Source organism: Gopherus flavomarginatus, chromosome 11 (genome assembly GCF_025201925.1).
Source record: "Gopherus flavomarginatus isolate rGopFla2 chromosome 11, rGopFla2.mat.asm, whole genome shotgun sequence".
NCBI lineage: Eukaryota > Metazoa > Chordata > Testudines > Testudinidae > Gopherus > Gopherus flavomarginatus.
Window position 1 is genome coordinate 29,305,883 of NC_066627.1, and position 21,597 is coordinate 29,327,479.

At 41.3% G+C, this 21,597-nt stretch overlaps 1 protein-coding gene across 5 annotated transcripts in view; it reads right to left on the minus strand.

Annotated features, from left to right (window-relative positions):
- PTPRT (protein tyrosine phosphatase receptor type T) overlaps positions 1-21,597 on the minus strand; it is a 778,873-nt gene that overhangs the window by 596,112 nt on the left and 161,164 nt on the right. For all 5 annotated transcript variants that reach the window (XM_050917254.1, XM_050917256.1, XM_050917255.1 and 2 more), the window contains exon 2: positions 2,004-2,129. In XM_050917254.1, coding sequence (XP_050773211.1) covers positions 2,004-2,129 — 126 coding nt within the window. The remainder of the gene's footprint in view (positions 1-2,003; positions 2,130-21,597) is intronic.

The following is a 21,597-nucleotide window of genomic DNA, read 5'->3' on the forward strand; positions in this document are numbered from 1 at the left end:
GACATAAAAAGTACTATTGATGAACAAATCTTGTACCCATCTAGTAAAAGTCACTCTTCCCATGGACTCTGATGCCACCAAAGATTGCACAATGTGGTACCTCCTGCTGTAAAGCTAGGATATGGCCTAAAATACCATCATGGTAACAAAAAATACAATGGTATAGTGCTAATTTTTCTTCTGCTCTTAAAAATACCATGGTTTCGTTTGTTTGTGTGCATGGACACACACGCATCGTTGAGGGTTATGTTATCTATAAATGGATTTAAATAGGACTCCAATGTGTGTAAGTCTATAAGTAGAGAGATACTTGGCCCAACTTTTCCAGCATGAGTACAGAACAAGATGTCCCACTTTGGGTGCCAAAGCGTCCCAGACTGAAAATAGGTCTTGCACGATTGCATAGCATGTTTACCAGGAGAAAGTTACTAACTACTTTACTAACAATTATGCATAGTCATATCCAAATAAAGCAATATTTCCTTGCAGTTAGAATGGGAGAACTGCTGTATCTCGTATCACAATTTATTTGTACTACAGTAGCATGCCCAGATCAGGTGTGGTGAGTGCTGTACAGGTACTGAATCTAAACTGAAAACAAGATGCAACCAGGGCATAAATGAAAACTGGAAGCAACGGAGGAATTGCTCAGTCATTGGGGCTGCTATGGCATGTTTACTTTCTAATGGCAATAGCTGTGCACAGAGATGAGAACTGGCCTCAACACCAGTGACTGAAGTAGACAAACAGGATGAGGCGCTATGACTGTACCAAAACAAAGAAAGAGCTGTTGGGGACTTTGCTCTTCCCCTAGCAGAGGAGTGGGAGCTGTAGTCCCCCTCATTCTAATCACGGCAGGGATAAAAATCCCTATTGGACATCATTCTGGATTAATTTTGCCCATTTTCCTCATGCTTACCTTGTCAAAACACAATGCAATAAGTGGAAACAACGAACTCTTGTGTTGGCAAAATGGATCAGAGACCAAAACCATCAAAAATGACCAGTGGTTTTGGGTGTCAAATGTTACACCTCTAACATGGCTGATTTTCAGAAGGTGGCTGCAGAACACTCCCTAAAAATCAGGTACCTTTATAAATGTCTATTTGAACACCCAAAATCACTAGTACCTGGGAAAGTACTTATTTGACAGCCTAGCTTACCAGATTCTAACCGCCAAGAGGAAGCCGTACTTCTGGGCATGATGCTGAAGCATCAGACAACTTTCCAGAGAAGAACTTCCAGTTTAGATATCCTCGAAAAACAGCGGACTTAAATGTCTGTACCCACTAATAAATCATTAACTTATGTTATTAGTCTCTATCTCTGCTGGCATTCTCAAATACTGGAACACAATTTGTCTCCTGGAACCCAAGACTAGTCAGGGTGGGTCCAGGTCCAGTTTCTCCCATTAGTTCATTCTTCACAGGGAACCAGCATTTGTCACCTTTATACTGTATACCCAAACACCACAGATTGCTAGTTCACAGCACTGACGTTAAAGTGTAATGAGCTGTTAGAAAGTCTGACATCCCTGAACTTCCCGAAGAGACCGATCCTGCAAGGTGTTGAGCACCTCCAGTGACATGCTCAGCACTTTCATCTCCCCTGGCTTCACCCAGAAAAAAAAAGCACTTTGCATCTCTCCAGAGCAGGTCCAAAGACTGGCCAAACCCTAGGCCATTTTTTTTTCTGAAACTCACCTCTCTCCGCAAGTGAGGGTTGAAATAAAATGGATCCAACACACTTCGCTCATGGTCTGACAAAATAATGCCAAATGTCTATGTTTGCCAAGTTGTCCCAGTTTTTTCCCCATTTCTAGTTGTTATGCATTTCTCTACTTGGTTACTTTTAACACAAAAGCCAGTTGCATATAAATGGATGAATTCCAACCCATACAATTCAGCACAAAGCTCACATGTAGAAAAATTCTCACAGGAAATCCCATCCAAATACTAACACTCTGTTAATGGCCTTCCCTGTTCTGCATGCTCCATACATACCAGTCGGGACAGCAGGATCCATCGTTGGCTTTTCCCAGGTGTTGAGCTGCTCCCAGGTAAATCCATTGGTCCCCAGTGCCACGCTATAGCCACAGTTACTGTAGTGTTCATCAAAGGAACAACCACCTGAGGGCAAGAGAGCTGAATAAATATTTCTGTCCATTAATTACTTCTGTCTCATTATGTTATTTCATTTACATCAGTGCTTTTATATAAACTCTGGAAGGAAAAACAAAATGCAAAATGAATGTCTGGCACATTAGATTTCTGTATTTGCTTTAGGATATCCAGTAAAGACTTCTGGATATCAAACACCCACTTTTTGGGTGGGGGGGTTGAGGAGGGAAATCTTATTTTCTCTATCTCCGATTGTGCTGCTGTTAGTTAGGGCTATTACCTTAGATTCAGTCTCATGACTTAAGAATTTAAACCACAGTCTGGCATTTCAGGCATGAGCATGAGGATTCAGGTCTGAACCACAGTAACTGTTTCCTTGCTACAGAGCTTAAAAACCAGATGTTCAGATAGGAGGGAGGAATAGAAATTCATATGGCAAATGTTAACCATGGCTTCACTGTGCAAACTCTCAAGCCCTCCCTTCATTTACACTTTTAAACATTCAGTAGTGCAAGATTAAAAGATGATTTCAAGACTACATCTCTCACATTTACTTACCTTTCAACTTTCTAGTGCCATAGGTAAGGATGTGATGAGCCAATTGTTTGACCCAATGCCAAGAAGTAACAATTTGTAGTGGGAGCCCATTAAAGTCAACCCTTACCATGGCACAGTATAATACAGGGGTCAGCAACCTTTCAGAAGTGGTATGCCGAGTCCTCATTTATTCACTCTAATTTAAGGTTTCACATGCCAGTAATACATGTTAAAGTTTTTAAGAAGGTCTCTTTCTCTAAGTCTATAATATAGAACTAAACTATTGTTGTATGTAAAGCAAATAAGGTTTTTAAAATGTTTAAGAAGCTTCATTTAAAATTAAATTAAAATGCAGAGCCCCCAGAACCAGTGGCCAGGACCCAGGCAGCATGAGTGCCACTGAAAATCAGCTTGTGTGCCACCTCCGGCACACGTGCCATAGGTTGCCTACTCCTGGTATATCCCCTCTTTGCTGCAGCAAGGTATTACCATTGTAAATTTCACATTTTTTGCTGTAGCATACTGTGACCTTAACAGCATCCCAGGGCAAGGGACTCACTGTTATCTGGTACTGCATTTCAGCTTGTCCGACCCATTCAATGTATCCCAACTCACTAATGTCATAACCTGCTACTAGAAGGTGTCATGTAAGATATAAGTAGAAAGCTAACACCATACTGATCACTGATATTATTGTTAAGGCTACGTTTCAGTCATGGATATTTTTAGTAAAAAAGTCAGGGACAGGCCATGGGCACTAAACAAAAAATCACAGCGCATGACGCTGTCCATGACTTTTACTAAAAATACCAGTGAATAAAACTTGGCAGGGGAACGGGGGACTGCCCAGGGTCCTGGCAGGTGCTGGGGGAGGGTGGCACAGCTGCTTGGGGAGGATGGCAGTGCACAGCCCGGGACCCCTGATGTTGCTGGGGGGGTGGGGGCAGGGCAGTGGCCAACAGGCTCCCTACCTGCCTTCGCACCTCCTCTCTCGCCCCAACAGCAGCAGAGTTTGGGTGTGGGAGGGGCAGGGGGTTGGGGCATTGGACAGGGTGAAGCAGGCTCTGGGCAGCGCTTACTTGCGGGGGCTCCTCAGAAGCAACGACATCCCCCTTGCTCAGTTGCTAGATGGAAGTGTGACCAGGCAGCTCTGCGTGGTTCCTGGCCAATGGGAGCTGCAAAGCAAGTGCTCTGGGCAGAGGCAGCGCACAGAGCTGCCTGGCCACGCCTTCAGTGGGGTCATGCAGTGGAGGTGTGGGGACCTGAGACTGGCCCAGCAGCAGACAGTGCGCCTGGTGGAGGAATCCGGAATCCTTGACTTCTGTGACCTCTGTGACAAATTCTCAGCCTTAATTATTGCATCACGGATGGAGGAGAAACCCAAAATTACACACATATTCAAGGTTATGTTATCAGAGTGTGTCTGCCACGCAGGGCTAAAGTTACCTCACCCAAGACAAAGGAATGTGGTTTCTGGAAGATATTTTGAAGGTACATTAAGAGACAATGGGAATGCAATTTACACAGAAGGTAAATAGGAGTATAAGGCCAACAAGGAGAGGAGATAATCACTCAGCATCATGGCAAGGGGAAGAGATTACAGGAAACAGATCAATTTGCATTTAAACAAACATCAGCAGGGGAATAAACCAGCATGAGGCTTCCTTCACCAGAAGACTCCATTTCATCATCCTCACAGCATGAATTAACTTTCCTTTCGGGGGTAACCTTCAGAAAAATCCATTTCAAATTTTGCTTTTGAATAAAAATAATATAAAGTATTGATTTCCAGTTTCTCTATCTTTTATAGAGAATATAGTTTTCTTATTGTATTGTGTCTTCATGCTGTCTTTGATCTCTGCATTCACTTATAAAGCTGTTGGCACATGGCACACTCACAGCTTCAGCAAACGGGCTTCTCTTAACGCTCAGCCTTAGGTGGCAGTGCCAGGAACAGAACCCACATCTCCAAAACCTCAGTCTGGTGCCATATATACAAGTCCAGCCTTCCTCTTTGAACTGTTCACTTGGATCATTTGCATTCTGTTGTTTGCAGCATGTTATTACTTGTCATTTAAGTCACAAGTATTTCTGCTTCCTGATGGACTGAAACTTTTTAAAAATGAGAGAACAACAAACAGAAAATGGCAAACAAACAACAAGCAAATAGCAGATGATCCAGTGCAAACATTTGGCTGAATGATCATTTATAGTGCAATCTGTAAAATTCTTGGAATTGGCTAACTGTCGTAAATAAATTGGCAGCTGTCTGAACACTTGTGAATAAAAAGACCCCCATGAATAATGGAATGAACTTGTCATGCCTGAACATAAATAACGTGTGTGGTATTTGACCAGCACTACCCAGCATTGCAAAATGAAATGCTGGGAATGAATTTATGAAGAGGAGGCTTCTAGATCATGACTCACAATAATCACTTACCACTCTGAAAATAATCACTTAGACTTTAATTAGCATATATTCTATTTAGGCAAAAAGCTTATTCATTCCTTAGAGTTCTATGAACAAATAGGCAATTTATACCTACAAGAAGGACTCCACATTCAACAGAATATTATCTTTCCACTCATCAAGGTTCTCTCTCTGGGAATGCTACATCTGTTCTGGTTAATTACAGCAATTCCCAGATCTCTCTCAATTGAGCTTCTTCTCTTCCTATACACCAGAAGAGCTGGACAGTCATTGTACAAATCAACCAACCATTCTCCCATTGAATAGGTAACAAGAAAATATGAAAACATGTGAACTCCTCAACAAGAAAGAATAATGGAGAGAATAGCTTAGATGTAGCTGCAAAATAAACTATTTAATGACGAGTAAACAAAGAGCCATACTTCCCATCTTCATAGAGGTATGCAAGAGGAAATAATTTGAATGTTAGGAAAGGCTACAGTTGTGCAGCATCTTCCTGATACGTATGCCTGACAGCTGTCAACTATAGAAGGGTCAAGCAGAGGCCAGCCCTGATGAGGTCCTGATGGAGAATTCCCACCTTATTAGAGAATCACTATTTTGTCCCAAAAAAAGCAGCAGAGAGTCCTGTGGCACCTTATAGACTAACAGACGTATTGGAGCATGAGCTCTGTTTTGTCCCAGTTATATTGCTCCCATGCACATCCCCTTCTCGGAACCCACGCCCTACTTGGCCTGCCAAATATGCGTCAGCAATGAACCCATTAGAACGTCCCAGGTATTGTAGGCCTTACCCATAGTAACATTGACTCTGCACTGCTTCACCTTTCCCTACCACACAGGCAAGCAAGGCTGGCTCTGTTGCTATGCTGACATAGGTCTTCGAGTCAGCTGTGCTCCTTTGACACCTCTGTAGTTCAGAGGATGTGTAGAGTAACCCAGTGCTATTCAGAACAATATTAAACTTGTTCTGCAAGACAACCCACCAGTTGTACCCTACCTCGCCTGGGAGAATTAGTTACATAGAGATGTTCCCTGACTCCTTCCTTCCTTGATTTTTCCTTCCTAAGCATAGTACTTTGCACTTGTCTTTCCTGAATTTCATCTTGTTGATTTTCATCTTTGCTGATCTCGATGACAGACTATAATGAGCATCAACCCATTATTTTGTATTAAAGGACCAAAGTATTTTAAGGGGTAACATGTTTTGTAATAAAAAAAAAAATCTACAAAACCTAATATGAACCAATTACTTTTTTCTGATGGGGGAAGGGGAGCAATTAGAACTCTCCTATAGCATAGGGCACCTCAAACACAGCAGCACTGTGCTAGCAAAAGAGGAGCATAAGGAGAAACTTACTGGTCTCATTTCACTGCCCAAGCTGACTGAAATCTTAAAATAGCAATGGTGTTGCTAGACAGTTATTTCAATATTGCCTAGATCCCTCAATCAGCATAGACTCTATTTTATCAGGTGCTGTACAAATATATATATACACACACAACAACTACAAAAAAAAGACAGTTGCTGCCCCAAAATCCAAAAAGAAAGAATGTAGAGAAGGCAAATGAGAAAGCTGAGGGAGGGAGGATGGGAGAAGGTGCAAAACATGATGTGTGCAAGTTTTACTCAACAGGAGCAATAGTTCCAATTTGCCTAACTGCCTTGTCATGATCAGGTTGTATCTGACTGTATGCATTGTGGAAGAGGTGAACTTTGAGGAGGAACTCCAAGGAGAATAAGGTGATGGCTTCTCAGAAATTAACTAGGAACTTTTCCACTCATAAACAGCAGTGTGAGAGGACGTTTGAAGGTGCTAGTTGGATAGGTAAGGGTGATAAGACATTTGTGTTTGAAGAGGCAGATGCTCCTGCAGTGATCTGAAAAGATGGGATAACAGTCAAAGCAATGAGCGAGGAAGATTAATTTAGCAATAGAAGCATCTTGAATGGACTTCATGGGGTGAATTTCCAGGCAAAGAGGCCAGAGGAGATATTACGGTAATCAATGTGCAAGATCAAGGCTTGGACTAGAGATTGGCAGTAAGGGTAGAGAAGAAAGATTGGATCTTGGAGATCTTCCATAGGAAGAAATGGCAAGACAGGGACAGGCTGTATGTATGGATCAAAACAGGGTACGGTCAAAGATGGAGCAAAGACTATGGATCTGAGTGACAGATGTTGGTGGGGTCCAGTATGTTAGAGAGGAGAGAGCAGAGGGCTATTGGGCAAAAGATCACTAGGTTCCACTTTGACCGTTTACGTTTAAATTTCAGTTGGTGACTGAACATCCAAGAGGAGTCAGAAAAACAGACTGTAGTTTTGGTTTGGAAGGAGGAAGGCAGATTTCAGGTAAAAAAAGCAGCTTTGTGAATGATCAGCATAAACTTGATAGAACTGTTTCTGTGACTAAACTGCTCAGATATGGCTTGTAAAGGGAGATGAGGAGGAAAACAAGGACAGAGCCTTCTGGTACCCCCACTGAACCAAAGGGAGGAAAGGAGAATCCATTGAATGAAAGGGATGAAGGAGCAATCCCGCAGCCAGAGAATGAGGAGAGGGGTGCTAAAATGTTGGGACCAGTCACCATAGAACACTATAGTATTTAATAGCTGTGGCAGTCCTAGTTTAGATCTGTAAGTTAGAGGTGGGGGCTTCTTTTTTTGAAAGAGAGAATTCTGTGTGTGGCACTACATTACAACTCAAGTCTCTGAACCATGACTGGAAAGTGGCATGATGCTCATTGCAGCTCAGTAAGTCCAGATTCAATATGTTCTTTACAAGTACAAATGTCTTTCTCTAACTACCAGCCCTGCACATTCAACCTGAGATTGGAATCTAGCTGGCTTTCACTTCCCATGCAATCACTTGAAATAAAAATTCCACACGCTAAATAATATCCTCAGTTATGCCAATACAACCTTAAAACATTCAACTTATGCCCCCTGTGACAGCTCTGTAACTGCATTGCCTTTGTCAAAAACAGTCCAGCTCACGCTCTCTTACTGGTGTTGATTTTATAGCCCCAAAAATCAGTAAACTAACTTTCGTAACTACAGTGGTGGATATTACAGAGAGGCAGGGGCTGCTTTAGACATTTCGCCGCCCCAAGCATGGCAGCATGCTGCAGGGGGCACTCCGTTGGTTGCCGGTCCCGCGGCTCCAGTGGACCTCCTGCAGGCGTGCCTGCAGAGGGTCCGCTGGTCACGTGGCTCCACCGAAGCCGCGGGACAAGCGGACCCTCCGCAGGCATGCCTGCGGGAGGTCCACCGGATAACTGCCTGCTGCCCTCCCGGTGACTGGCAGAGTGCCCCCCATGTGGCATACCGCCCCAAGCATGCACTTGGTGTGCTGGGGCCTGGAGCTGCCCCTGCAGACAAGAAGCAGCTCTGAATAAGAATTTCCATGTGGTCAATCCTCGGAATAGAATCAGACCCTCAAAATACCTGTCCTAAAGGAAAAGACCTCTTGGGTGGGGGGGGAAGGAAGGAGGCTTGGAATAATGTACTGGGAGAGTGGAGGCAGGGTAGCCTAGTGGACGGAACACTGGACTGGGATCTATTCCTGGCTTGGTCTGCTGGGTGAGTCACTTCTTGTCTCTGCTTCAGTTTCCCCATCTGTAAAATGGGAATAATGATGCTTAATTCCTTTGTAAAAACACTTTGAGTTTACTGGTGAAAAGTGCTATATAAAAGCATTTTATTCTTATTATTATTATTTTGTGAGGTTTTGTAAGCAAAAGAAATAAACCTATTATACAAGCGGCAAAGAGTTCTGTGGCACCTTATAGACTAACAAATGTATTGGAGCATGAGCTTTCGTGGGTGAATACCCACTTCGTTGGATGCAGGATTATATAGTACATTTCCATGATTTAAAATAATAGAGAGTAAGATGATTTTTTTAAAAATCCTGTTAGATGAGCATGACAGACATAGTGCTGACGTGAGTGGTTCTTCGAGTCGCCACAATTTATACACCAACCCACTATCTGCAGGTTAAATCCCCTGGCAACAAGCCCCCCTGCTGGTGGGTTTCAGCATTATACCACAGAAAGAATAATATGCTTGGGTTTCCTAGAGAAAAGGTGAGGGGAAGGGAACGGATAACAATTTCTGCCCAGATTAGGACTCTTCCATGGAAATGCAGGCTGCAGACCAATTTCAGCCCTGATTTATACAGGTGACATTGGGAGTTCTGAACATAGCACTTCTGAAAACCAGGCCATTTGTGTAAGCACCTAAACATGGACTTCAGCTAGCCACATCTAAGTACATTGGTCTGTGAGGCCCCATACAGGCATGATCCCTCTATAGACACACTGTCACCCTTCACTGAAGTATAAGTAGCTCAGAGGTGAAACAGAGCATCTCCCTAACAGCCACAGTGAAATTAATCCCACAAGTGAAGAGCTAAAGTGGAGAATATTAGATTCACCACACAGAGAGGAATTTGGAAAGTCAGAATTACCCAAGTTAGAATTTAACTATGACACAGGGCTAAACCCCACAAAGTAATTTCACAAAAGGTGAAAATATCCACATGCGGACAGAAAGCTCATGCCAAGTGTTAAAAATGATGAGGCTTTCAGGAAGAGCAAAGGCAGCTTTTCGGTTCTACCTGCCCCTTCTTCCAATCAGCTAAAAAGTAACACTGGAGGTTGTGGCTCAAAAGTGGGACAGGGGAAAAGGAAACTGAAATGATTTCAGCTTGGCCAGATGCAACATGTGCAATGAGTGACCACTTGCTAGCAAAAATAGAAACCCAAACAAGCAATGAAACAGCCTTCCTGATTCAAAAGGGGTCATATCGAAGCAAATAATGGCACACACAGGAAGGCTAAAATAACCCCTTGCTTTACACTGCAGGCTTGTAACAATGCTACTGCTCATCTGAGTGATGCTAATTAATTTTGAGCAGACCTATCATCAGTTACTGAGTCTTGCCCCTGGATTAAATGTAAACCAGCCTTGCATAAATTGAATGCTTTCTTTGAATATATAATTGAATTTGCAGATGTGTGTGCCAGGGGGGTGTTTAAATAAGTGCACAAATACGATAAAAAGGACTTCACGCCATTATATCTAATTCACTAAGCAAAAATAATAGCAGGGCACATTTCAATTAGTGTTTGATTTATTTCTTTTAACAAATACAATTAGTGGAATGTTTTATAAAGTCATCCAATGTCAGTCATGGACTCACCAGATAGAAACAATACCTTTAAAAGGGATTTAAAAAAACAAGGGGAAGGCTCATTGGATCTACAGTGCATCTTATTGCACACAGGAACAACATGGGATCAGGCATCACTTGATCAAGCATTTGCATCATCCCCAGCGGAGAAAGAAAGCAAGCAAGAAAAAGAGTGTCAGCAGTCTCATTGTTCCTGCTTCAGGTCTTTCCTCTTGGGATAAACACTTATTTACTTTATATTTTCCCCGTTTTAACAAATATTAGGAGTATATGAATGCACAGAGCAGATCTAAAAGGGAAAAATTTACCTGGAGTACAAGTTGTTAAGCTTTCCCTAGAGGAAAATGGGATTTTTGCTCTCCACAGCTTTGCAAGAGCATAGAGAATGAGGATAGAGGAAGGGGCAAATCCTGTAGCAGGGAGCTACTGCTGATGTACCATAGGACTTTTAGAACAAGAATAGGATTGTTCTCTTTGACCATTAATTTTTTTCTCCTCCCAACATGCTCATGTTCACAGAGCCAGAGGAGATGTACTTGGGCTATTAGAGCAATAACGTCTATTGGAAGAGATTTTTGTTATTTTTAATATATACAAATTTATTCCATGACTCACTTCAGGGGCTTTAGACAACTGATATTTGATACAGCATCCTTCATGCAACATAGACAGCCATAGGGCTGTAGAATAAAGAAGAGGCTTTAAAGAGTTGAATTTGGAACTATGCATAGAGTGTTTGACCTAAGTCACTTAGAGCATATATTGGACAAATCCCTGGAGGACAGCCCAGTGTATCCTACTCTAAGAGTAATTAATCCTGCATGTGCATTCTAGGATACTCCAAAAAGAAATGGACCTGTACCAGAAACCTACATCTGAACATACCTAAAGTTTGGGCATGTTCAGAATGTCGATCTGACTTGCATCTCCAGTTCCCCAAAAGAGTATTCTCTCTAGTAATATCTTTCTTGAGCACAGATGACTTACCATATCCAGAAAGGGGGATGGATTCCACCAGGGATGGGAAAATTGACCTTATTGTCCTCTCCTGCCATTCAGGGAGAAGAAACCCAGAGAGTGTACTTATGACCGCTGGCGTCAGGATTAATGTTTTATTTTCCCCTTTGACACCACTGTACAGAGTCAGACCAGTAGGCTAAGTGCTGGATGCAAAGTCCATTGAAGTCAATAGAAAGATTTCCACTGAATTTTAAAGGGTTTGGTTCAGGCCCCAAGTGTGTTATAGGGCAGGGGCAGGCACTCACCTCATTCTAAAAAGTCACATAATGGCCACTGCAAGGACAAAATATGAGATTTGATGGACCTGTGACCAAAGTCAGAGAGGAAAATTTTATGTTCCTGCAAACAGTGCTAAGATTTTAAAATAGGCTGGCGACTCGTTCTCGCATAATTCTACTTGTTTACTCATCACAGCTAATGGACCTTTTTTTGGCAGGTAAATAAAGTATTGTTAGTAAGTTTATCTTCATGGACCGATTGAGCGAACACGTACTCTACTGAGCTGATGCCGAAAGGAAGTCTTCATTTCTTGAGGAGTAATGTCACAAGGAGAATGAAAGTCAGCAATAGTTGGATTCAAAGTACCATCAGTCACAGCTTAAAACAAACTGCAAGGCTTTTAAGGGAAGAGGTTTAAAGAAATTAATGAGCAACTATCTGAGAATGGGGCATGCGGAGTTCTGTAGAGATGGAACAGGAACATTTTGTTTTAGTGAAACACTCTCTCTTGCCTCCTATTTTGAAGGTCATAAGGAGGAGTGAGTGGGAGTTTTCCCTCAAAAACAAAAATTTCAAAACAAAAGTTTCAGTAGAGGCAGGTCAAGGTAGGGACAAGGAAGGTCTGCCGACTTCCTGAAGAGGATAAAAGACATCTTACCGACAAGCTAGAGAAGCAGCAGCCATTTATAGTAGCAGTGATTTCCCTAAAATCAAAAGTTTTATAAGGGGAATTCGACTCAAGAGCTATCAAATGAGAGAACAATCTAGATAGCAGTAGGTTAATATTAAGGCCATTAATGGCAGTTTTGTTTTTAAATTTATTTTAAATTGGCACTAGAAAAATACCCTAAGTAAGAGCATGTCATGTTTTTGTATGGTATCAAAGCACCTTCAGGAAACCATGTATTTTATGCAACAATTTATGCAAAAAGATTTCCAAAAATAATGCAAACTTCCAAAGGTTGGTTCAAAATGGTTCTAACCTGTTTTTGCTGTTGCTGGACCAGTTCATATAGGTTTAGGCTCAGTTCTTGATGATCATGATACTGCAGTGAATACACTAAGCACTTAAGGAAGGGGGGGGAAAGGGGTTGTTATTCTCAAATAGTGCTCTAAATACAGAATGGACGAGTTCTATCCAGCCCTCCTCAGCTTGACACCAGGGGCTGGGATTTTCAAGGGGACCTAAAGCAGTTAGATATCCAGTTCCCAGTGAGACATAGTGAGAGCTGGGCACTTAACCACCCTTAATCTGTTCTGAAAATTCCAGGCATAACTATTCAGGAAGCACATGGGCTGCAGGTGGGCTGCAAAAAGCACTCAGATGAGAGTCTGTTCAGATGTGTGGACACATCTAGTTCACTGGCATGCTCACAGGCTTAACATAGATATCAGCAATCAATTCCCTAGTAGTAACCAGATATCTATTCTTATATCCTCTGATGTACTTTGAACTCTGTTTCAAGATCTGTCTATTTAGGTCCTGTAGGTATCTAGCTGGTTTTCTGGCCACGTTAATGGTTCATTTTAGGCTAATTATACTGAAGCTTTGGCTGGGTTATTTGGGCTTGGCAAATTAAGCATTGCTGGAGTCGCCAATCTCTCTGCATTTGGTGATCTCAACAATTCTGGAGTCCACAATCGTCCCAAATAAACAGATACCTGTTGCCTCCCTCACTACTTGTTCCTTGATGAATTTAGCAGTCACTTATTTTTCCAGGTATCCAGTACACTGTGATGTTTGAAGTAAATCTCAATGGTTTCTCCAATACCCTTGACCATTCGCTTATGATAAAGTCTGATCATGGCTCTTCTTTGGCAGTGATAACTCTTGCTGGCTCCTGGCTGTGATCACCAGTTCTCAGGGGGACTGGTTGCTCAGCTGTCAGTCTGGTCACGGTTTGCCTGTCTGCCTTAGTAAACTTTGTTTCATTTTTTTTTAAGCCAGATATTGAGTGTAGGCTTGTGTGACTGAGGGAGTGTAAGAAGTAAAACTCTTCAACTGTCCAGAGTCAGTGATGAGGCAGTTCACCTGGTGTGTTTGTAGAACTACCACCAGGCTAGATATGTATTTTTATTGTCACACAGTTAGCTTAATTTAATAGGTTTTGTTGTTGTTGTTTTTGCTGTCAGAAGAACTCTATTGGCCATCATATTGCTCAGACTATTTTGATGAGGAAATCATGTGCTCAAACTCATACCACAGGTATTGGCATATTCATGACATTCCACACTTACAAACAAGGGTTTGATGTCAACAATCAGAAATCTGGTCTTCCATGCCCAGCAATTTGCTATGGGTCATAATCACCCATTTATTGCATGGTTTATTAATAGGAAGCCATCCATAATTTAGGCTGAAATTTTCAGAAGGGAACTAGGGGACTTAAGTTTGTTTAACTGCCGCGTTGGCAGGTTCGGGCTGATTGCGGCTCCAACTGGCCGTGGTTCACCGTCCCATGCCAATGTGGGTGGCGGGAAGCCACAGCCAGCACATCCCTCGGCCCACGCTGCTTCCTGCCACCCCCATTGGCCTGAGACAGCAAACCGTGGCCAGTGGAAGCCGTGATTGGCCGAACCTGCCAACATGGCAGGTAAACAAACCGGCCTGGCCTGCCAGGTGCTTACCCTGGTGAGCCACGTGCCAGAGGCTGCCAACCCCTGACCTAGTGAATGATGCATCTACTGATATGGTGCCTGGCTTAGTTAAATCTTATTTTAAAACTAGTGTATTGTCAAACAATGTTGACCTGCTCAAATGCCTGTTTTTTGTCTTCCCAATGACAGGCAAGATCCTATTCCAGCAGCTCCCTTGAGAGCTTATTGACCACAGATTTGGAATGGATTTTGCCAAAATGTTGATCGTCCTCAAATCTATGTAGATCCACTTTATAGCTATTATTGTTATATTTGAAGAAGCAATTAAACTATGCTCCGTTTATGTCTGGTTAGACCAATTTTTAATTCTTCAATTCACCGTTAGGGGTCTCACTCTCTTTCTCTGCAAAGCTTCCCTAGGTCTTTCATTGTATTCTTTGAGAGTCCTAGTTCAAATTGAATCATCATCCATTACAACTTAAGTACCTAGTAATCCATCAAGAATCTCTCAAATTACTTTCAAACACCTCAGGAGCATAATACTAAATGTCATTTGTTTAAATGTATAACGTCCAAGTGACAAACTTAGAGCACGACTCATCTTACTTCACTTGCCAGAATGCACGTCCTGCTTCTAATACTAAGAATATCTTTGCTTCTGACAGCTTAGCTGTCACTACCTTAGTGGTTCAATGGTAACATCTTATTGCTTTATTTAAATGTGGGGATTTATGCACATCCATATAACCCAGTGGAAGAATTACTGAAAAGGTAGAACCTATCTTTCCATATTACGTTCAGTTTTCACTTTAACTATTAAAGCAAATGGCATTTTTTTGGTAGATGGACAACTAATGTTACTGACTTGTCTATCCCAATCTGGTGGCCTCCATTCAGCCATCTTGGGTCTTGGAAAACATCGGAGAATTCTTCTAACATTGCCTCTATTTGATTCTGTAACATTTTACAGCTAGCAAACCTGTTCTCTAAAAGAGGTGGCACTTCTGCATTTACTAAATGGATAGTTAAATAATAGTGGTTTTAAAAAAACTTTACACCAGTTGCTTACTACTATTCTTATGGCCTAACTATGAGAATAAGTCTTGCTTTCCTTACATTTCTGTATCCTTTCCTTAGTTATAATATTACTGTATATATTTTTCTTGGAATAATGCTGGACCGTGCTCCAGTATCCACTTTATAGTTTTTATGTTTAAATAGAGTTGCCAATTAATGTTTGACTGTATTGGCCTTACCAGAGCAGTTTGCTGCACAGTCACTGTACCTACAAGATCTGCACCCAAGCTTTGCTCTTCTCTAAACATGTGGAAACTTTTGGGTTTGACCATGCAACATACCCTAGAAAGGATTATTTTTTACCACATTATACTTGTGATGTTTTCAACCAAATGCAGAAGGACTTTTTGACAGCATCTGGTGCACAGGGATCTTTGCCAATATTTCCTATGGTAATTCTTCATTTTCGCTTTGTGTAATGATGCTACATGAGCTAGCTGCCCATTCTGCACTGTTATTTAAATCCCAACTATAATTCTTGCTAATTTCCTTGAGTTGGGCTGCTGTTAAACCAACTTCCCATAGCTATATTTACCTCTCTGAGGGTTCTATACATTATATTTATTTTAGTTAGGAGCAAGAAAATTGCCTTGTTGAACTTTAAACAAGACGCCCTGGTGTTAATTTATTCATATTGCCCTCGATTATGAATAAAATAAATTCTCTCATACGGAACACTTTCAGTGATTCCAAAACATATGCATCAACCTGTCACATCTCTATCTTCTTTCTTCTCACCTTTAAAAAGCAGTATTCTTGCAATGCAGTCAGGGCTCCCACATGGAAAACAGTCTTTCTTGTATTAGTTGTGCTTTACCATGGGGGCTTCAGAGAAGAGCATGCAGCTGATTGCTTAAAATGGGGGCATTTCCAGGAGGCTTTTCTGGAAATCCAGTAGACATGGTAGAAACAAGTTCTCCTCTTTTGAGGTCTTATCTTCTGACATGAAAGCTTCACAAGGGATCTAGTTAGGTTTTTTAGCAGAGAAGCACAGTGCTTTGTGGCTCTCTCAAAAGTGCACAGCATGGGCTTAACTCTGCTCCCATTAATGTCAACAATTAGTCAGCCATTAGTCCAATGTGGTGAGGCCTTTAGAAAAAGCCACCCATTTATTTCAGGAGGCTTCCACTCAGCCTTTGTCTGCTCAGGTTTTTGGAAACCTCTAGCTTAGACTGAGCATTCCCTGAAGTTTAAACAACGGTATTAGCATAGTTAAATCCATACTAACATGGCTGTTCCCCATGCTAGCAATACAATTTTGTACTTTTGCTCACAAAAAGATCCAGAGGTTTGCAGAAGGGAAGTAAAAATCTAAGATCCTTGATGATCCTTGTCACCTGCTCCTACTGGAGAGCCTCGATACAGGCCCACACTCTTAAATGTGTCTCACTCTGGGGACACAGGAACATCTAAGGGTGTGGGCCTGTCTCGGGGCTCTCCAGTAGACAATAGGGGGAGCCATCGTTGGGCCTGTCTGGACATGCTGTGTACATGCATGTCACAGAGTGCATGAATAGCCTAGCATATAGAAGGGAGTGTTAAGAGCTTCTCTGTTAGTGGAGTGAAGACAAATCTTTGTTCCTGTTTACAGTCTATCTGCCTGCAACTGGTCTGTCTTGCTGGATCACCCAGCAGAGAGTGAGAAGGGAGTGAGTTTATTTACTTGCTGTACTGTAGCACATATTTGGATTCTCTTGTGGTTTTCAATGAAAGGTTAAAACCCACCTAGTCTCTCTTGAACTTGACTGAATTGCTCTGGGTGAATGGCAGCTCGCAACACAGCCAATAACTCAGCCACACTTAAGTTGCCATCCTAATGCCTTAAATTCTTCCTGCTGAAGACTTCCATGCTGCAAATTGATATCCTCTGAATAATATTGAGGGTTTAAAAATAAATAAATTTAGAAGAGCAGGTGTCATTAGGGCTCTAGCACTGTACAAGTCTCAACAGACTGAGTTTTAGCTGTAGTAATGCAAATGTCAAATATTAGCTACGTACCAGTCAAATGTCTGAAGCCTGTTTAAAAATATAACCAGCATGTTGTTGAATATCAACAATGTGATTTTCTTAGTCAATTAGTTTTTAATAACAACACACACTGAGTTGTGATGTTTATTGCATCTTGTTCGATTTAATAAAGTGGTTATTGCAAGCTAATCCTAGTGGGTGGCTGTATAAAATATATTTATTGAAGTTTAACAACTGTTATAGCTATAGGTTTGTACATTTATTTATTACAGGGTTGTTAAGCCTCTGTAAATATTCCTGTACTCATTGCTGGTACTTATCTAACATTTGCTATTGAATTTACATTAAGTACAGCCTGAAGGGTATTTATAAACACATTTTTAAGTGTTCTCAAGTAAGCTAGGATCTTTATTCAATGTACAAAGAACAAGTCAACCCTGAAAGGATTTTGGTTTACCAGCTGTTTTGTTTTCAGAGACTCTGGGCATGCACTGGCTAATTTGGACTGGCAGCAGGTCAAGGGTCAGGCTCTGCAGCAAACGCTGCAAAGCTTAAGGGAGTTAGAATGCCACCTGGTCACAGCAGGTCAGACAGTGAGGGACCAAAAAGGAGCCAGAGACAAGCTCTGCTATCTTGGCATCCTGATTTTTTTAGCTCATTTGTTTTTTAGCTCATTTGTTCCATCGTATTTTCATTATTTGTGCCTCCAACTTCCCCATAACATCCATTTGCATGGCACTACTCAGAATGCTGTTTGGGGATCACAGCAGAAGTAGGGTGAGCTGAGATCCCAGGTCTCTTCTGCAGCATGACATGAACATGGGAATGATGGAAAGCTCTGCTCACTTTTGGCCTCCAGACTTGTGTGTTGTGGATGTTTGTAAATTCTCCGGGGAAAGTAGCAAAACGAACAAACTACAATATGTGCCAAGAGCAAACAAATAGATCCTAATCTAACAGTAGATATGAACTCTTCAAAATACAGTGAGCTTCTTTCCTGTTGAACAAACTTCCCTGGTTGTGATATGCAAGTGAGCTCAGATAGGCAACAGAGAGTGTTTAAGTACAACCAACTATGGAGCTCCCACTAAAATGTTTGATCCATGGCACATGTTCAGAAGAGACCTGGATGCTAATTTATCCTAAACTTTATATTAAAGCATGGCAGCAGCTGAGAGAAAAAAAAAAGGGGAAAAAAGCATACTATAATATTAAGAAAAATTCAATTACTTCTATAGAGACATCTCAAAATTTGCAATGGGAAGAAAAAAAAATCCAATAACTGTAGAGGAAACATTTGTACACCTCTACCTTGATATAATGCTGTCCTCGAGAGCCAAAAAATCTTATCACATTATAGGTGAAACCATGTTATATAGAACTTGCTTTGACCCTCCGGAATGCACAGCCCCACCCCCCCCCAGAGCGCTGCTTTACCGCATTATATCTGAATTCATGTTATATCGGGTTGTGTTATATCGGGGTGAAGGTGTATTGTCAATGGACAGAGCAAGATGCAACAATTTACACCTTTGCCCAGTTTGCTGACACATACTTAAACCCAGATAGTCTTGATCATGCTTCCTCTGTTCCCCTCTGTTCCTTCTATCCATCCATTTGAAATGCCCTCAGCTAGCTATGGCCAGTGACAAAATCACAGGTAACACTGCTCTACAGCCAAAATGTTTCTGAAATAAATGTAGTCCAACTTTACTAATTCTGGATCACTGAGAACGAAAATGATGCTTAAAATTGTTGATTGGCTCTAGTTTTCAAGATATGCTATTGGGTCAGTATATATGACCCTTGACTTGGGAATGGCGGAGGATAAGTGAGTTATAAAGGGAAGGGATCTCAATTTAAACCACAAATGACTAAAATACATCTTTGACTGGATCTATGAATAAATTTATGACTGGGTTTGGACAGTACTTGCTTTTTAGGCAAAACAATGAATGATGCAATCTGAAGCCGGTATTGCGTCATACATGATATGAATTGCATCATGTTATTCCTAGAAATCATGGATGATGCAATCATAACAAAGCTTACATCACTCTGCTGAACAAATTACCCTATATCAGCTCTAGAAATCATACGGGTGTCGTGCTCTCTTATTTGTCAGTGTTTGATTTTGCAAAGGGACACATTTCTGTTTAGCCAAAGTGAGCAGAGATGCCTCGTACTTGTGTGAACAGTGCAGATAACTTCTGCTATGTTGTGGTGAAGTGACTTTTTTATCACAAAAGCGCAGTCTACCCACTATGGTTAAGAAAGCCTATCGCCTTTATTTTGGCTGCAAAATTGGAGATCAGGACAAGAGGTGGGCCCCACACATATGCTGCAACACTTTTGCAACAAATCTTCGCCAGTGGTTGAACAGGAAAAGGAAATGTATGCCTTTTGCAGTGCCAATGATTTGGAGAGAGCCAACAGATCATACCAGCAATTGTTACTTCTGCATGGTGCCTCCAGTTGGGAAAGGTGTGTCAAAGAAGAAAAAGTGGACTGTGCATTATCCAAACATTCCATCAGCTATACGCCCAGTACCCCACGGAGAAGGACTGCTGGTTCCTGATGCACTAGAATCATTCTCACTTGAGTCAGATGAGGAAGAGGAAGAGAATGAAACTTCTGGTCCTGAACCATCAATGTCACAGGACCCACATTTTCTCCCATCCTCCTCCTCTGAACCACACCTCATAACACAAGGTGAACTGAATGACATTGTCAGGGATTTGGAACTACCCAAGAGTAAGGCAGAGCTGTTGGGCTCCAGACTACAGCAGTGGAATCTACTGGCAGGCTATCAGGGCAAATGGAGCCCATCAATGCTTGCAGACTATTGCTGGACAGTGACAAGAGATGCTCCATTTAATGAATACAAGAGACAAGCCAAGAAGCGCCGAGTAGATACTGAATAGGACTAAACTATATACATAATAGTTTGCCTTTTGTTTCATAATACATTTGATTTATATAACCCTTTTGCTGATTTTTAAAGTGTTACATAAACAGGACAGGTGAACTATTATCATGTAAAGCAACCATAAACACATGAAAAGACCTAGGTTTACTCTACTATCTACACAATATACATAGACATAAAATGTAAAAACTTAAATATCTTAGAAACAGTAGCCAATCAGTTGTTTTAATCGTCATATTTGAATTCAGCACATCAAAATACATAATAAATATCACATTTTATCTCTGAACCAGATGACTTCTCAAAAATTGTAGACCAGTGTAATTTACAATCATGACCTTCAGGCTAATTCCAGCTGTTTCACAGCTGCAATCTTGTTGTTCAGTTCATTAAGGAGTTTGAGGATGTTTGCCTTCATCCATTTATGCTGACAAGAAGCAACCATCAATTGGTGTGTTTTGCACAACTCAACACTATCTGCTCAGGTTTTTAATTTACAGTAAGTGATTCACATTTTTAAATGTATTTGCTTATTCACAATTCATGTTCAGCTTAGACTTCACTTAGAAACTGATCATGACAGTTCTGTCCATGCTGCATGTGTATTACAACACACACTGGGTAGCAAAATATATAGCTCAGCTTGCAAAAAGTTTCCCATTTGAAGTTCCCTACTTCAGGGCATTTTTTCTTTTGGGCCTCAAATTTCTAATGCTAAATTTCAGTCCAAAAAGTGACTTTTGAAGGAAGATTTTAGGATTCTACAATTTTTCATACATTTTCTGATCACCATTTTTAATCCTAGTTTAAAATGTCAGCTTTGAAACTTTGCATGTAAATTATCCGTACTGGGAGAATTAGATCCTCAAAAGTACTGACGCTCTTAACTTTCATTGAAATCCAAAGGCCTAACTGAAATTCATGGAAGTTGGGAGCCTCAATACCTTTGAGGAGCTGGGCCTCAAGGCTTGTCTTCACTACAGGCTAAATCGGCGCTGCTGCAATCAATCCAGGAGCATTAATGGATCTGGTGAAGATGCAATAAGTCAATGAGAGAGCACTCTCCCATTGACTTCAGTACTCCACCACAAGAGGCAGAAGCTATGCTGACAGGACTGCATCTCTCACCGACATTATGCGGTGTCTAAACTGCACTAAGCCAACATAAACTACATTGACTTTAGCTATGTAAGTTGTGTAACTTAGTTGCGGAACTTACATTTGCTTAGCGCCAAGGTATTAGTGTCTGTGGTAGGTTTGAAGGGAAATGGGGGAAGAATCTAAAAGCTAAATGACTGAAATACCACATCCAAGAATGCTGAATGGCCAAATGTTAATGAGGAAACCCCACTCTTTTTAGCATTTCATTTGAGGGGTGGGAGACGTGAGCATTCTCTTATCTGATACCAAAGAGATGAGTGTGGTACACATGACGATATTAGAGTCCTTTAGGATTATATTAAGATTAGATAAATAGGATAACTGAACAGAAACCTGA